We start from the raw sequence: 16,488 nt of genomic DNA on the forward strand, positions 1-16,488 counted from the left end.
CAATATGGAACTTGCCTGTTGAAGCAACAATTTTCATAAACCTCTGGTATCTCTGGATTGTGGCTATAGTCCTGAAGTTGGTCGTTGCACGTCCTCTCCTGGAACCTTGGGCCCGATGCAAATGTGGCTGATCCCTGGATCATTTTTATGGAGGGATTTGTTTGTGGCATCATTTGGGCTGGTATCACCTTACACTGTGACCCAGGAGTGAGATTGTTGCAGCCTCAAATCATTGAGTAGTGGAGGTATGGGGCACCGACCCAGAGGGAGTGAAACTAGGAAAAAAGAACTACTGTTGAGAAAATTTCATTAGGGAACATTTCAAACCTAATTGCTGTTTCCTACTTTCTGCAGGTATCCCATGAGTTTTCCTTGAATTTTAATCCCAACAACCCATACTGCCAAGGTAGGAAATTTCTCCATCAATCTTTTGAAGTAGAATCAGTGTGATGAGGTCACTGATGGTATAGGGAAAGGACAATGCAGGGCAAATGCTCTCTATTCAGCATACCCTCCTGCTTAATCCTGGCAAACGTCTCTGTCTGGATTAGGTTTCGTTCCATTCACTGCCACCTGAGTATCATGGAAGGTACCACATATTTCCAGATTGGAACATAGGGACAGGAGAGGCCTGTTCCACCATTCAGTTAGACCATAGCTGATCGGTGCATCAACCCACCTTGCTTGCCTAACCCTGAATACCCTTGTTGACCAAAAGTCTATCCTTCGCCTCAGTGTGAATTGGCACTTCCATTTTTGAGAGCTCTATATCTGCTGAGTGCCCAGAAGTTGTTCATGTTACAATTGTGTCACAATGAAGTGCATGCTCTAGTCGTAAGTGAAAGCAGCTATTACTAACTGGGAAAAGGTTAGGGCATTATTCTTATGTATATATAAGAACTGGCCTCCACCTTTGGAGTTGGGGGGGGTGGGGGAGGGGAGAGAGAAAGGGACTCTGTGCCTGTAAATGAACTTAATGTTAAGACGAGACTGGCTCCAGATTCCTCCTCTACTCAGTGAATGAGAAGCAAGTTATAACAAGAAATGCCAGGCCAGTCGCATTTCTTTGTAGGCTTAATAGATTGAACTCGAGCAGTGCCAGCTGTCCACTCAAACCTGTGACCATCTGTATGTAATCCAGGTGTCCTGTCTGACCCAGCACTAAGCTTTCTATCCTGCACACTCTCCATCATACAGCCTGCTGACTTTCAACTCCTAAAGACTCCTAAAGTTGTCTGTCTCCACCCTGCCACAGCTCATCTGCTATTGAAATCCTCAGCCATGTCTTTTAGTTCCAGACTCAACTATTCCATTGCACTCCTGGCTGGGCTTCCATCTACTACCCCCTATAAACTGGAGCTCAAGAAAAACTGCTGGTCATATCAAAACTCTTATTAAATACCTTTGTCCATCAACCCTCTTTTTTTTCCTTTTTTTAATTCATTCCCCAGATATGGGCTTCACTGGCTGGGCCAGCATTTATTGCCCATCCCTTGAGAAGGTGGTGGTGAGCTGCTTTCTTGAACCGCTGCAGTCACACCCACAGTGCTGTTAGGGAGGGAGTTCCAGGATTTTGACCCAGTGACAGCGAAGGAACAGTGATATATTTCCAAGTCAGGATGCTGAGTGACTTGGAGGGGAACTTCCAGGTGGTGGTGTTCCCATCTAGCAGCTGCTGCCCTTGCCATCCTAGATGGTAGTGGATGTGGGTTTGGAAGGTACTGCCTAAGTAACCTTGGTGAATTCCTGCAGTGCATCTTGTAGATGGTAAACACTGCTGCTCATCCAGCAAGTGGGGAGTATTCTATCACACTCCTGACTTATATTATCTCCTGGTCCATCATCGCTTTCAGTTTAAAATTCTGTCTTTTGTTCAAATCCTTCCATGACCTTGCCACTCCCTGCTACCCCCACCCTCAACTTTGTAACCTTCTCCACCCCAACAAACCCCTCCTCACCCTATGATTTTCACCCTCACCCCTTGTCCCTCACCCTCTCTGATTCTGGCCTCTTCTGCATTCTCCCCATTTCTTTTGCTCCACCGTTGACTGTTGTGCATTCCCGAGCTCTGGAATTCCTCCCTAAACTTCATCCGCACGCAAGTGTAACTGATGGTGAAGTGATGCCCTTGGTCCTTGTTAAGTGATCTATTTATTAAGCTGTTGATGTGTAAAATGTGCCAGGAACACACCTTGTTACAATATTTCAAACAATATAGGATGTGTTTAGAGGGTAGGCAGGGAGTGTGCACATATAGCCCAACAGCACTCTATCCCTGTATCCCACCTCGCTGTTTCCTGGCTGAATGGTAGGAACGTTACCCTGGGATTCAGGTAGGACGTTAACTGTGTCTGAAGATGTGGAATGCATCCAGGATTGGGAGGGGAGAGCCTTACCCCTCATGTAAAAAATTGTCAGGAGTAGGTGAGGAATGAGTTTCCCTATTTCTCATCCTTTTCCCACTCCTTACTGGTTCTGCTGCCTACTGGGAAGTACCTAATCTTCACATTTGCTCCTCCCATGCACCTGGTCACAGCCAGTTAAATACACTAGACATTTTCTGCTGCACAGATTGCCTTGTCCTCACCCTAGCTCCTTACCCCACCCTCAAAACCTCCCTTCCCAACAGATACTCGGTTGGTGTGAACGTCTAATGTTATTGAAGTCACAATGATGCATGTCCTGCAGGTAGAATCTAACTTTCCATTCAACAAGGCTGTTTAATTCTGGGTGGGGTTAACCTGATTGGAGGTAATGGTTTGGGTTGTGTTGGCTCTTGGAACCAATTTGAGCCTCAGCATTTTTCTTTCTATCAGGTGCTGATGAAGTGTTCATTTCTTTTCATTCATTTACAGGGAGTTGAGATGCTATATGCATGATTCCTCTCTGGGTTACCTGGATAACAAAGAGTAACTTTTAGTTAACTAAAGATATTCAAGGATATGGAACAATGCCAGGTGGATGGAGTTAGGTGGCAGATCGGCTGTGATTTTATTGAATGGCGGAACAGGCTTGGGGATTTAATGACCTTCTCCTGTTGCTGTTCCTCTGGGATTTCTTGCTATACCTGCTGGTGTGTAGGAAGCAGAGCAGATTTGGAAGCCACTCTCAACCTCTTCAATTCTGCATACTAGAAATTTGACCTGTCCTTGGATGTTGCCAAAAGAAAAGTCACATCAACTCACCTGGTCAGCCAAATATTCCACCTCCCATAAGTGTTCAGCACCATACCTTGGCAGCCACCTCTCTCAAAAAGTCACCATTGACAAGATCCAACACCGGATCAGCAGTACAAGCTCAGCCTTCTACAAACCACAGCAGTGAGTGATTGCCCACTGCAAACCGTCAAAAGTCCGAGAGTTCAGAGCAGTTGTCACTGTACTGCAGTGAGACCTGGACTGTATAACAGTGACACATAAGAGCGCTAGAGAAATTCCATCAGCACTGCCTCCGCTGCATCCTCTGGATTCAATGGGCGGACTGTTGAACAAACTAACGCTAGTGTTCTCTTTGAAGCCAGTTCCACAAGCATTCAGGCAAAACACTTTGATAGACCGGACTGGACACTCTGTCTGGATGACCAAAAAGTGTCTCCCGTCCCAGGTCCTGTTTTACCAGCTCTTAAATGGCCATCTTTGCAGGGGAGGACAAAGAAAATGCTTCAGAGGCACTCTGAAGCTCTCCTTGTAGCACGGTGGCATTGACATTAATGACTGGGAGAAGCTTCCTACCACTTGTTCAAAATAGTGACAACCAGTCCATCAAGCTTTATCATGTTTGGAGTTAAACATCTTAGTGATGAGAGAGAGTGGTGGCAGAGAAGGAAAGATAAGGAAGCCAATCCTGCGCTCTGGATCCCACTACCTCATGGGGCATCCTGCCCCAAGTGCCCAAAGATCTGAGAGTTAAGAATAGGCATGTTCCGTCACATGAAGACCCACAGCAGAAACTTGTGATCCTGAGTAGACATCATCCTCAAACCGTGGGGCAGCTGATGACGACTAAGTGGAGATAATCCAGCGAGTTGCTGGTCACTGCAGTGACTCATGCTGGAGAGCCCATGAGGATGAGCATCAGTGACAATGGGACTAAGCTGAGCTGCAATGCTCCTGATGTTGAGGACCCTGCCAGTGCATCACAAGCAATGGCCAAATGGCCAATGTACCGGAGGCTCTGTGCCCTGAGATGGTGCAGAAAAGGAGAAGGTGTGAGAGCCTGATTTAACTGGGGTTTTGCCTGCTGGGGTAGTGAGACATTGAGCAGTTGATTGTAAAAATGGTGTAGGGAGTATAGCAAGGGTGAATTAATGCTTCATTTCCATTTCCAATGGAATAAACCAAGAATCATCCCAGATCTTCACAATGTGGAGCAAAGCAATGATTCACCAAGGGAGACAAAATGATGCCCAATCCTCTTGTTGATGTTGAATTTCGATCCAGATGTTGAATTTCGATCCAAATGTTGAATCATGTTTTGCACGTTGGTGTTTGAGATGGATTAACAATGCTTTCTCTCTATCGACAGGGGTGCAGGGTATTATTGATGCCTACCGCAATGCCATTGTCAACGTGAGACTCTATGGACCAACCAACTTCTCCCCAATTATAACCCACGTGTCCCAATTTGCTGCGGCTTCCACTCAACAAGCAACTGCCGGGGTGAGTATCGAGACCACGGCTTGGACTAGGCAGCAAGGAGCAAAACTGATCTGTTCGCAGAGAAAGCTCACTCTGCACAGCCGGCCTGCTTTACACTGGGGGTGGGTTGGTGGGTGGGTGGGGGGGGGGGGTCGGGGGGTGGGGGGGGGTGGGGTGCGTGGAGATGGGGGTTGGGGGGGGTGGGGGGTGCTAGGGTTGGTCTCCTTACAGCATCAAAGGTTGAAGGGAGACTTGAGAGAGAGGTGCTCAAAAAATGGTGAGTTTTGGTGGTGTAAGTAGAGAGGAACCCACTGACGTGAGAGTGGGTAATCAGGGGACACAGATTTAAGGTAACTGGTAAAAGATCCGGAGGGCAGATGAGCATTTGTGATCTGGAAAGGATCTGCCTGAAAGGGTGATGGAAGCAGATTCAATACTTGCAAAAAGCGAAGTGGATTTTAAAAAAAAAACTTGTTCCTGGGATGTGAGCATCACTGACAAAGCCAGCATTTGCTGCTTGTCTCGAATATGCTTGAATAAATATACTTGATAAATGCTTGATGGGGAAATATGTGCAGGAATTGGCAGCTGGAGGTGTGGCGAGGTTTGGGGACTTCTAGCCTCATTTGGCTGCAGCCACAGCAACATGGAGATGGGAATCTGCTGAGACTAGAATATTGAGAATCTGTTGGTGTTAGACAGCTAAAGCTAACGTTTGCCAAGGAAAATCTGAAGTATGAGTTGGGAAGATGTTTATCGTCTTGAAGATATTTCTCTGATCCAATCATCCATGTGTTGTAAAGGAGTGCGGTAACTAGATTGAACCTCACCGTGATAGCTTTGATATTGTATTCAATAAATCTGAATTTTTGTGCCTAGAACGAGAAAAACTGGCTTAAAACGTGTTAGATTGTTTTAAACCTTCAGGAAATTGAATTTTTTTTAAAACTTATTAATTCATGGGATGTGGACATTGCTGGCCAAGCCAGCATGTATTGCCCATCCCTAATTGGCCCTGCGAAGGTGGTGTTTGGCCTATAGGTGACTCCAGTCCTACACTGGTGTGTGACTTGAAGGTTGTGGTGTTCTCATGCACCTGTTGCCCTTGTTCTTCTAAACAGCAGAGGTCCTGGCTTTGACAGGTGATGTTGAAGGAGCCTTGCCAAGTTGCTGCTGTGGTTGTCTTGACCAGTAGATCAGTCGGTTCTAGATAAGGGGGAGATCCAAGGTTTGTTTAACAGATTGGGCCTGTTCACAACCCAATGAATGCAGAGCTGCAGGGGCCTGGATGATTCCTAGACTGTGTTCCCAGATGGGATGGTGCACTTATCTCCACTGCGTATGGTCTGCAGTTAGTTAGGGGAGGGATTGTGATGGGAAGGGAGGAAGAGGAGGATTTGAGGCCAAGGTTCTTGCTCCTTGACTCTATTCAGTGTGAGCCTCCTTACCTCCCCCACCACCACCATTCTACCTGCCCCGCCACCAACACTCATTGCAAGGCTGTGTCTGGGGCTATGTAGCAGAATTGACAGGGTGTGATGCCCTTCACAGTTGAATAGTTGCACAACACACAGTTGTAGAATGGCCTGCCTGGGATGAGGGATTGGAGGGTGTTCGCCTATGAAACATTTTCCATCCCCATGAAATTATCCCCTGGGGAAACACTGGAGGAAATTGCTGGGATCTTCCTTTGCACTTTGTGCTTATATTTTCTCTCAACTTATGATTTTCTTCCCTTTCAGCAATATTACGTTCTGTTAATTATCACCGATGGGGAGATAACTGATTTGGACCAGACAAGGAATGCAATTGTGGAAGCCTCCAAGTTGCCTATGTCCATCATCATTATTGGTGTTGGCAGTGCAGATTTCAAAGCCATGGAATTTCTTGATGGTGATGATGGGGTCCTGAAGTCGCTGACTGGAGAATCAGTTGCCCGGGACATTGTGCAGTTTGTACCCTTCAGACAGTTTCAAAACGTAAGTACAACAGCCTGGCATAGCTACCACCCGCCCCTCCAGAACAGCACCAGGTGCTTTTTGGAGTTCTTTGACATTAATCTAACAACATACCCGAGCTTCACTCTTGGTGCCAAGTTAAGGCTCAGTGCACAGTGCCACCTGACTCAGTGGGGTTGTGATTTCAAGTTCCACCGCAGAAACTCGAACACAACATACAGACTGACACTTGGCGTTGCTGGCAGGGCCAGCGTCTGTTGCCCATCCTGAATTGTCCTTGAGCCGAGTGGCTTGCTTGGCCACGTCAAGGGCATTTAAGACTCAACCACGTTGCTGTGGGTCCGGAGTCGCATGTAGGGCCAGACCAGGTAAGGACGGCAGATTTCCTTCCCTAGAGGACGTTAGTGAGCCAGATGGGTTTTTACAACAATGAGACTAGCTTTCAATTTCTCATTTGTTAATTGAATTTAAATTCCACCAGCTGCCGTGGTGGGATTTGAACCCATGTTCCCAGAGCATAAACCTTGGCCTCCAGGTTACTAGTCTAGTGACATTACCACTATGCCACTGTTTCCCTATTGAGCTAGGACCTTCCTATTCACTCTACTCCCTGATAATGGATTATGGGAAAGATAGATTTCAAGTAATTGGTTAGAGGAGTAGAGGGGATTTGAGGAATATCCAGATGGTGGTGGGGATCTGGAACCCACTGCCTGAAAGGGTGGCAGAGAACAGCAGTTAGAGTCATAGAGGTCTGCAGCTCAGAGAAAAGCCCTTCGGCCCATCGAGTCTGTGCCGTTCAAACAAGTACCTAACTATTCTAATCCCATTTTCCAGCACTAGGCCCATAGCCCTGTATGCCATGGCAACGCAAGTGCACATCCAAATACTTCTTAAATGCCTCTACCTCCCTTTCAGGCAGTGAAACCTCTGGGTGAAACATTTCTTCCTCGCATCCCCTCTAAACCTCCTTCCCCCTTACCTTAAATCTATGCCCCCTGGTTATTGATCCCTCCACCGAAGGGGAAAAGTTCCTTCCTGTCTACCCTATCTATGCCCTTCATAATTTTATACACCTCAATCATGTCCCCCCTCAATCTCCTCTGCTCCAGGGAAAATAACTCCAGTCTATCCAATCTCACCTCATAACTAAAGCTCTCCAGCCCAGGCAACATCCTGGTAAATCTCCTCTGCACTCTCTCTAGTGCAATCACATCCTTCCTATAATGTGGATTCAGAACTGCACAGTACTCTAGCTGTGGCCTAACCAGCGTTTTATACACTTCCAGCATAACACCCCTGCTCTTACAGTTGGATATCCAGGCTACAGAGCGAAAGCTGGGATTAAGCTGCAAAGCTCGTTTTTGGACAACATAGACATAATGGGCAAAAAGGTCTCCTCTGTCTTTAACTTTTCATGCTTGTGTTAAACAGAGGCCCCATCTGCCCCTTCGGGTGGAGATAAAAGACCCCCCTGGCACTATTTCAAATAACGGGAGTTATCCCCAGTAGCCTGACCAATATTTACCCATCAGTCAACATCAATGAAACAGTATCTGTTTATTATGATGTTATTGTTTGCTGTGTGAAAATTGGTGACTGTAGCTTCCTGCAGCGCAACAAGTGACTACACTCCAAAGAACTTCACTGGCTGTAAAGCTCTTTGGGTTATCTTGAGGTTGTGAAGGACACTCTCAATTCCAGTATTTCTTGACAATGATTGAATTTGCGTTAAATTCACAATGGTAACTCTTCTTGTGGGTGAGTCCACATGGCTGGTTTGTGTAGTCTTTCCCTGCACATTCCCCCTGGGACAAGGGGGCGAATCATCCAGGATTCATCACTGTCCCCCAACACTGCTTGAGAATGTACTTGAGTGGCCATTAAGATTAGACCAACATTGGGCTAGGCTGAGAATCCTTGTTTCCTGACATAAGCACAGGAAAAAGCCATTCAGCCTCGAGCTTGTTCTTAATTCAATCAGATTAGACATGATCAGTACTGCACCCTGAACAAAAATCGATCAACCTCAGTCTTAAATTTGGACTGACCTGCATCATGCACAACCTGATGGGAATTTCAGACAGTTGGTGCATTTAACGTGGCATCAAGTCTTGATTTATTCAGCTGGATTTACTATCCACTGTTCATCTGTGCATAGAATATGATACAACTATGTTGAATCTTTACAGAAGCAAGCCGTTCAGCTAAGTTGCTCTATGCTGATGTTGCTGCTCCACAAAAACCCCCCCCTTCTGCCCTGATTTACCACCTCCGTATCCCTCAATATTTAATCCTTCATGGATACATCAAGCCTCCCCTTAAATACGTCAGTGCTCTCTGTATCAACCGCAGCTGGCAGCGAGTTCCACATTGTCACCATTTTATGTAAGGAATTCCTTATTTTTTCCGTTAGCGACTATTTTATATTCGCACCTCTTGTCCTAACACGCTCAAATTGAAACCGCTTGTGGGATATAACACATCACTGAACTGGACGGAGATTTCTCGTGGGGATTGATGATGCTGTGTAAAGGCCAATGTTTCTCTTAATGCTGATTTATTTTTTTTTTACTTCTGTTCTCAGGCTCCCAAGGAAGCTCTGGCCCAGACTGTGCTGGCTGAGGTGCCCAAACAATTGGTGTCTTACTTCAAGATGAGAAACCTGGCACCAGTGAACCCCCCAAAGCTGGCCCAGTAACAGTGCACCAGGCATGTTAGATGCACTGTGTTCAGTATAATGTTAACAGCCCCTTCACCTCTGCGCCCATACCCACACAAGCTAATTATGACTCGGATGCCAGTGATTGGGGCCAGTGTCTTTTCTGGTGACACAGGTGGATCCAACATTCACGAGTCCTGCAGGTTGTGGAAGATTTTTTCTTAAATGCTTGACCTTGACACACACAATTCAAAATGTAACTTTCGATAAACTTCCCACAAGAACGACAAGTATCAGAAAAGATGCAACTGTTTGTGTCTGGGCAGTGGACATCCTGGAAGGACTTGCGAGTGTTGGCAGTGCTTCCACCCATGTGACTTAACTTGTAACCTACCTTAACAGACTCAACAAATATCTTTTATTGACCAGTGCTTTTTGTGGGGGAGGGGTGGCTGGGTGTGGGAGAAGGGCAGTGAGGTTAAACGTTGACTGAGTTCTCAATGCAAGATGTTTGAAGATTATTCTCTAAAGCAACCTATCTGAATATATTCCTTGATTTCAGAGAGGTTTGGTTTGGACCATGATGCCAGCATATCCCATCCCCTCTCCCCCCCACTGCTAGCTTGTTGCTTGGCTTTTAACTCCTGGATTCAAGACCCAGCTTCATTTTGGGAAGAGGCAGACGATTTCCACAGTTTGTGGAGTCCTGGGTCTGGATTCACACCTGATACACGTGAGGCCAGGAGTTCACAGGCTCAACTCCATTTCCAGGTTTTCTAACCAATAGCTGGCCCGGTTTGGGTTTAGTCCAAGTGGAGTTGTGCAGTTCGTAGCTCTGTCTCCTCCGAAGCCGCTCCCCGTTGTGCACATCATTGTGAGCCTATCAGAGCACTGCTAAAACAAGTATTGACTCTTGTGTACTGTTCAATGAATCCTCTGCTGCCTTGCACAGCTGACTTTCAAAGCTTTATTCACTGGTACAGCATGCACTTTATACTCTAACAGGGACAATTATATATTACATAATAGAGCAAGCAGGTTGCTACCAATGGCAGTCACTTTTAGAATGCTTTCTTCCTTGTTACTGCAAGCAGTGAATGTACTCCGTTACTGTGATTATGTCACTTTTTCTAACTTGGATGTAGTATTTTCCAGCTGGTAGTTTCTGAATCCTTTATTGATCCATCAAACTGGGTATTTAACTGTTGTTTTCTGCTGCACTTTGTATCGCTGCTTTCAAACCCCTCTGCCAGTGGGCACTGGTTCATGTTTGAACATTGGCTGGTTAAAGATTAAGAAATTACATAAAGTACCTTGGATAAGAGAGACAATTTTTTTCCTCATTGAACTGTCTGTCAATGTTTTATCTTGAATACCTAGCTGTGTTTTTATATCTTAGCAACACTAAAATGCAAAAAGGTCATTTTCTACTAAGGAACAGTGGGATTGGTGGGTGAAAGCAGAGATGGGATGTGATCCCAATTTGCCAAAATGAAATTCTCCCTCTTCTTGTGAATACGTGGAATGTTTCCCATTTGTTTTTTACACAGGATGACTCTAGCTGCCTTACCCTGGAGTGGTAGGGCCTCCTCCACCAGCTCCCTCATCTGTTGGCGGGATCAGTTCATGGCACTTTGTATCAGCAGAACCTGCGAATGAGCTAGTTTAAGTTTGCAGTCAGCCATAGCTCCCTCCTCCTCCCAACATACTATTACTTTATTGGATTACATTTACCCAGTATTGTGTTTACAGAACTCCACAGTGAGCATGTTACCAATGACCTGCCCTTCATAAACTGGCACATTTCCTGTTGACAGTCGGCAGATTAAACCCCAGCCATCTTCACAATGATTATATCATCTTCCTCAAACCTTTGTCCACTTTGAGCAGCTTGTAGAGTTGAACCATGCCCGCTTTGCCAGTCTGAGATGGACAAGAATGCAGCACGAACAATCCTAATAATGCTTGGATGCTCTGAAAGTTCAAACAAAGCATTCACCTGAAGAACTGATCGCTTCTGTGAGGTTCAACGGAGGAGCACTTGAGCTGTTAGAATGAAGCGTTGTACTGTAGGCAGAGCTCCTGCTCCTGTTCACTGCTCCCTGTCCGTTTTGCGGTCTGCTTACTGCAGGACTCGGTACTTTCACAAGGTGAAGCCATGCCTCTCCAGTCAGCCTGTGACCAAGCATGCTTCCAGCTTCACAATTCTGTAGCTTGGAACTAGATGTAGATCAGCCAATCTGCAGAGTGTATATTTTAAATGTTTCTGCACCTAATGTGAGGCATGAGACACGCCTCAGCGATGTTCATGTGGCCAAGCCAGATTTTTTTCTTGTTGACTTTTTTTTGAATGTTTGCACAGTTAAGGGTCCAGCGAGTGCCTCTGGCTGTGCTTGAACAAAGAATCTCTCTCCCTTAAATCTCGGCAAAGACTAAACTGGTACCTAGTTTGGGATGTCTAGATGGTGAGCTTTGCTATTCTCCAGTTCCTGTTCAGATGAGATGGGATTAAAGCTCTCGGTATTACACTGCCCACAGATGTCCTAATTCTTCCTCCTGTTGAGGGATCAGGCAGTATCTGTTGCCTGTTCATTCGCCAAAAATCCAGCCGCTCCTGAAATTCCAAGTGGGTCCCTGTCCTACGCAGACACTCCAGCTGCTGCTCTGTTTCATTCCAATTGAAGAAATGCGAATGGCAACATGAAGGTTATGTCGTGTAGGCCTCTTGCCTACTCTTCCATTGCTGTGTTTACTAAGATGGGACAGTCTGTCTGAGGAGTGTAACTGGCCTAGAACTTGTGCTCAGAACTCCGCCATTAGTGCCAAATATCCAGTTTTAATCTCTCAACTCTTGATTCCTTGTGAATCTGCCAAATCACTTTCATTGAGTCTACAAGTGTTACTTATCAAACCCTTAAAAATTGATTCATAAAATTCCACCAGTGTTAAATATGATCTTTCAGATCTTAAATCTCAATTTATTTGAAGAATGAGGGACTAGGGTTATTTCACAAATGTTCCGAAACTGTTAGCCCTTCCTCTTTTGTGTTTCTCTTCCCTATATCTTTCTCCCCTTCCCCCTTTTCCAAAAAGACAGAACCAAGGATCCCAGTGAGACCAAAACAAATCATCTTTAGTAGAACATGACCATCTAGTAACTGTTTTTCGAATGATCTTGGGTTTTGAATAAAGAACTATAAATGTGTGTGCGTGAGTAAATCATTGAGTAAAGAGGTTAGAGCAGAGAAAATATGTACATGGTTTACTTGCTATTTTAATTTAAGTTGCATAAGACAGTAAGAAATATGAGCAGGAGTAGGCCATTCAGCCCCTCGAGCATGCTCTGCCATTCAATAAGATTGTGGCTGATCTAACTGTAACCTCCTGCCTACCCCAATAACCTTTCATCACCCCTTGTTCATCAAGAATCTATCTAGCTCTGCCTTGAAAATATCTAAAGACCCAGCTTCCACTGCCTTTTGAGGAAGAGAGTTCCAAAGAGACACAATCCTCTGAGAGAAAAAAATCTCCTAATCTATCTTAAATGCGTGCCTCCTTATTCTTAAAGTAATCGCCTAGTTCTCGATTCTTCCACAAGAGGAAATATCCTCTTCACGTCCATCCCATCAAGACCCATCAAGATCTTATGTTTCAATCAAGTTATCTACCTTGCTGGAAGTCAGAGCGGACCTGCAGGAGACAGGAGCTGACGAGTGCCTATAAATACAGACCGGGGATTGGAGTGAGGAGCGGCTATAAATACAGACCGGGGATTGGAGTGAGGAGCGCCTATAAATACAGACCGGGGATTGGAGTGAGGAGCGGCTATAAATACAGACCGGAGATTGGAGTGAGGAGCGGCTATAAATACAGACCGGAGATTGGAGTGAGGAACACCTATAAATACAGACCGGGGATTGGAGTGAGGTGCGGAGCTGAGGAAGACCTATAAATACAGACCGGGGATTGGAATGAGAAGCACCTATAAATACAGACCGGGGATTGGAGTGAGGTGCGGAGCTGAGGAAGACCTATAAATACAGACCGGGGATTGGAATGAGAAGCGCCTATAAATACAGACCGGGGATTGGAGTGAGGAGTGCCTATAAATACAGACCGTGGATTGGAATGAGAAGCGCCTATAAATACAGACCAGGGATTGGAGTGAGGAGCATCTATAAATACAGACCGGAGATTGGAGTGAGGAGCGGCTATAAATACAGACCGGAGATTGGAGTGAGGAGCACCTATAAATACAGACCGGGGATTGGAGTGAGGAGCATCTATAAATACAGACCGGAGATTGGAGTGAGGAGCGCCTATAAATACAGACCGGGGATTGGAGTGAGGAACGCCTATAAATACAGAGCGGAGATTGGAGTGAGGAGCACCTATAAATACAGACTGGAGATTGGAGTGAGGAACACCTATAAATACAGACCGGGGATTGGAATGAGAAGCGCCTATAAATACAGACCGGGGATTGGAGTGAGGAGTGCCTATAAATACAGACCGGGGATTGGAGTGAGGAGTGCCTATAAATACAGACCGGAGATTGGAGTGAGGAGCGCCTATAAATACAGACCGGGGATTGGAGTGAGGAGCACCTATAAATACAGACCGGGGATTGGAGTGAGGAGCGCCTATAAATACAGACCGGGGATTGGAGTGAGGAGCACCTATAAATACAGACCGGGGATTGGAGTGAGGAGCACCTATAAATACAGACCGGGGATTGGAGTGAGGAGCGCCTATAAATACAGACCGGGGATTGGAGTGAGGAGCATCTATAAATACAGACCGGGGATTGGAGTGAGGAACACCTATAAATACAGACCGGGGATTGGAGTGAGGAGCACCTATAAATACAGACCGGGGATTGGAGTGAGGAACACCTATAAATACAGACCGGGGATTGGAGTGAGGAACACCTATAAATACAGACCGGGGATTGGAGTGAGGAGCGCCTATAAATACAGACCGGGGATTGGAGTGAGGAACACCTATAAATACAGACCGGGGATTGGAGTGAGGAGCGCCTATAAATACAGACCGGAGATTGGAGTGAGGAGCACCTATAAATACAGACCGGGGATTGGAGTGAGGAACACCTATAAATACAGACCGGGGATTGGAGTGAGGAGCGCCTATAAATACAGACCGGGGATTGGAGTGAGGAACACCTATAAATACAGACCGGGGATTGGAGTGAGGAGCGCCTATAAATACAGACCGGAGATTGGAGTGAGGAACACCTATAAATACAGACCGGGGATTGGAGTGAGGAGCGCCTATAAATACAGACCGGGGATTGGAGTGAGGAACACCTATAAATACAGACCGGGGATTGGAGTGAGGAGCGCCTATAAATACAGACCGGGGATTGGAGTGAGGAGTGCCTATAAATACAGACCGGGGATTGGAGTGAGGAGCATCTATAAATACAGACCGGGGATTGGAGTGAGGAGCATCTATAAATACAGACCGGGGATTGGAGTGAGGAGTGCCTATAAATACAGACCGGGGATTGGAGTGAGGAGCATCTATAAATACAGACCGGGGATTGGAGTGAGGAACGCCTATAAATACAGACCGGGGATTGGAGTGAGGAACACCTATAAATACAGACCGGGGATTGGAGTGAGGAGCATCTATAAATACAGACCGGGGATTGGAGTGAGGAACGCCTATAAATACAGACCGGAGATTGGAGTGAGGAACGCCTATAAATACAGACCGGAGATTGGAGTGAGGAGCGCCTATAAATACAGACCGGGGATTGGAGTGAGGAGCATCTATAAATACAGACCGGAGATTGGAGTGAGGAGCGCCTATAAATACAGACCGGGGATTGGAGTGAGGAGCATCTATAAATACAGACCGGGGATTGGAGTGAGGAGCACCTATAAATACAGACCGGAGATTGGAGTGAGGAGCACCTATAAATACAGACCGGAGATTGGAGTGAGGAGCATCTATAAATACAGACCGGAGATTGGAGTGAGGAGCATCTATAAATACAGACCGGGGATTGGAGTGAGGAGCGCCTATAAATACAGACCGGGGATTGGAGTGAGGAGCATCTATAAATACAGACCGGGGATTGGAGTGAGGAGCGCCTATAAATACAGACCGGAGATTGGAGTGAGGAGCGGCTATAAATACAGACCGGGGATTGGAGTGAGGAGCATCTATAAATATAGACCGGGGATTGGAGTGAGGAGCGCCTATAAATACAGACCGGGGATTGGAGTGAGGAGCATCTATAAATACAGACCGGAGATTGGAGTGAGGAGCATCTATAAATACAGACCGGGGATTGGAGTGAGGAACACCTATAAATACAGACCGGGGATTGGAGTGAGGAACACCTATAAATACAGACCGGGGATTGGAGTGAGGAGCGGCTATAAATACAGACCGGGGATTGGAGTGAGGAGCGGCTATAAATACAGACCGGAGATTGGAGTGAGGAACACCTATAAATACAGACCGGGGATTGGAGTGAGGAGCGCCTATAAATACAGACCGGGGATTGGAGTGAGGAGTGCCTATAAATACAGACCGGAGATTGGAGTGAGGAACGTCTATAAATACAGACCGGGGATTGGAGTGAGGAGCACCTATAAATACAGACCGGGGATTGGAGTGAGAAGCACCTATAAATACAGACCGGGGATTGGAGTGAGGAACGTCTATAAATACAGACCGGGGATTGGAGTGAGGAGCACCTATAAATACAGACCGGGGATTGGAGTGAGAAGCACCTATAAATACAGACCGGGGATTGGAGTGAGGAACACCTATAAATACAGACCGGGGATTGGAGTGAGGAACACCTATAAATACAGACCGGGGATTGGAGTGAGGAACACCTATAAATACAGACCGGGGATTGGAGTGAGGAGCATCTATAAATACAGACCGGGGATTGGAGTGAGGAACGTCTATAAATACAGACCGGGGATTGGAGTGAGGAACACCTATAAATACAGACCGGGGATTGGAGTGAGGAACACCTATAAATACAGACCGGGGATTGGAGTGAGGAGCATCTATAAATACAGACCGGGGATTGGAGTGAGGAACGTCTATAAATACAGACCGGGGATTGGAGTGAGGAACACCTATAAATACAGACCGGGGATTGGAGTGAGGAACGTCTATAAATACAGACCGGGGATTGGAGTGAGGAACACCTATAAATACAGACCGGGGATTGGAGTGAGGA

At 46.2% G+C, this 16,488-nt stretch overlaps 1 protein-coding gene across 5 annotated transcripts in view; it reads left to right on the top strand.

Moving 5' to 3' along the window:
• cpne1 (copine I) overlaps positions 1-12,462 on the top strand; it is an 88,008-nt gene extending 75,546 nt beyond the window's left edge. For all 5 annotated transcript variants that reach the window (XM_041204453.1, XM_041204450.1, XM_041204451.1 and 2 more), the window contains 4 exons: positions 355-406; positions 4,525-4,658; positions 6,380-6,616; positions 9,183-12,462. In XM_041204453.1, the coding sequence (XP_041060387.1) occupies positions 355-406; positions 4,525-4,658; positions 6,380-6,616; positions 9,183-9,296 (537 nt within the window). In that variant the 3' untranslated portion in view covers positions 9,297-12,462. The remainder of the gene's footprint in view (positions 1-354; positions 407-4,524; positions 4,659-6,379; positions 6,617-9,182) is intronic.
• Positions 12,463-16,488: the final 4,026 nt, after the last annotated feature.

Source organism: Carcharodon carcharias, chromosome 14 (genome assembly GCF_017639515.1).
Source record: "Carcharodon carcharias isolate sCarCar2 chromosome 14, sCarCar2.pri, whole genome shotgun sequence".
Classification (NCBI taxonomy): domain Eukaryota; kingdom Metazoa; phylum Chordata; class Chondrichthyes; order Lamniformes; family Lamnidae; genus Carcharodon; species Carcharodon carcharias.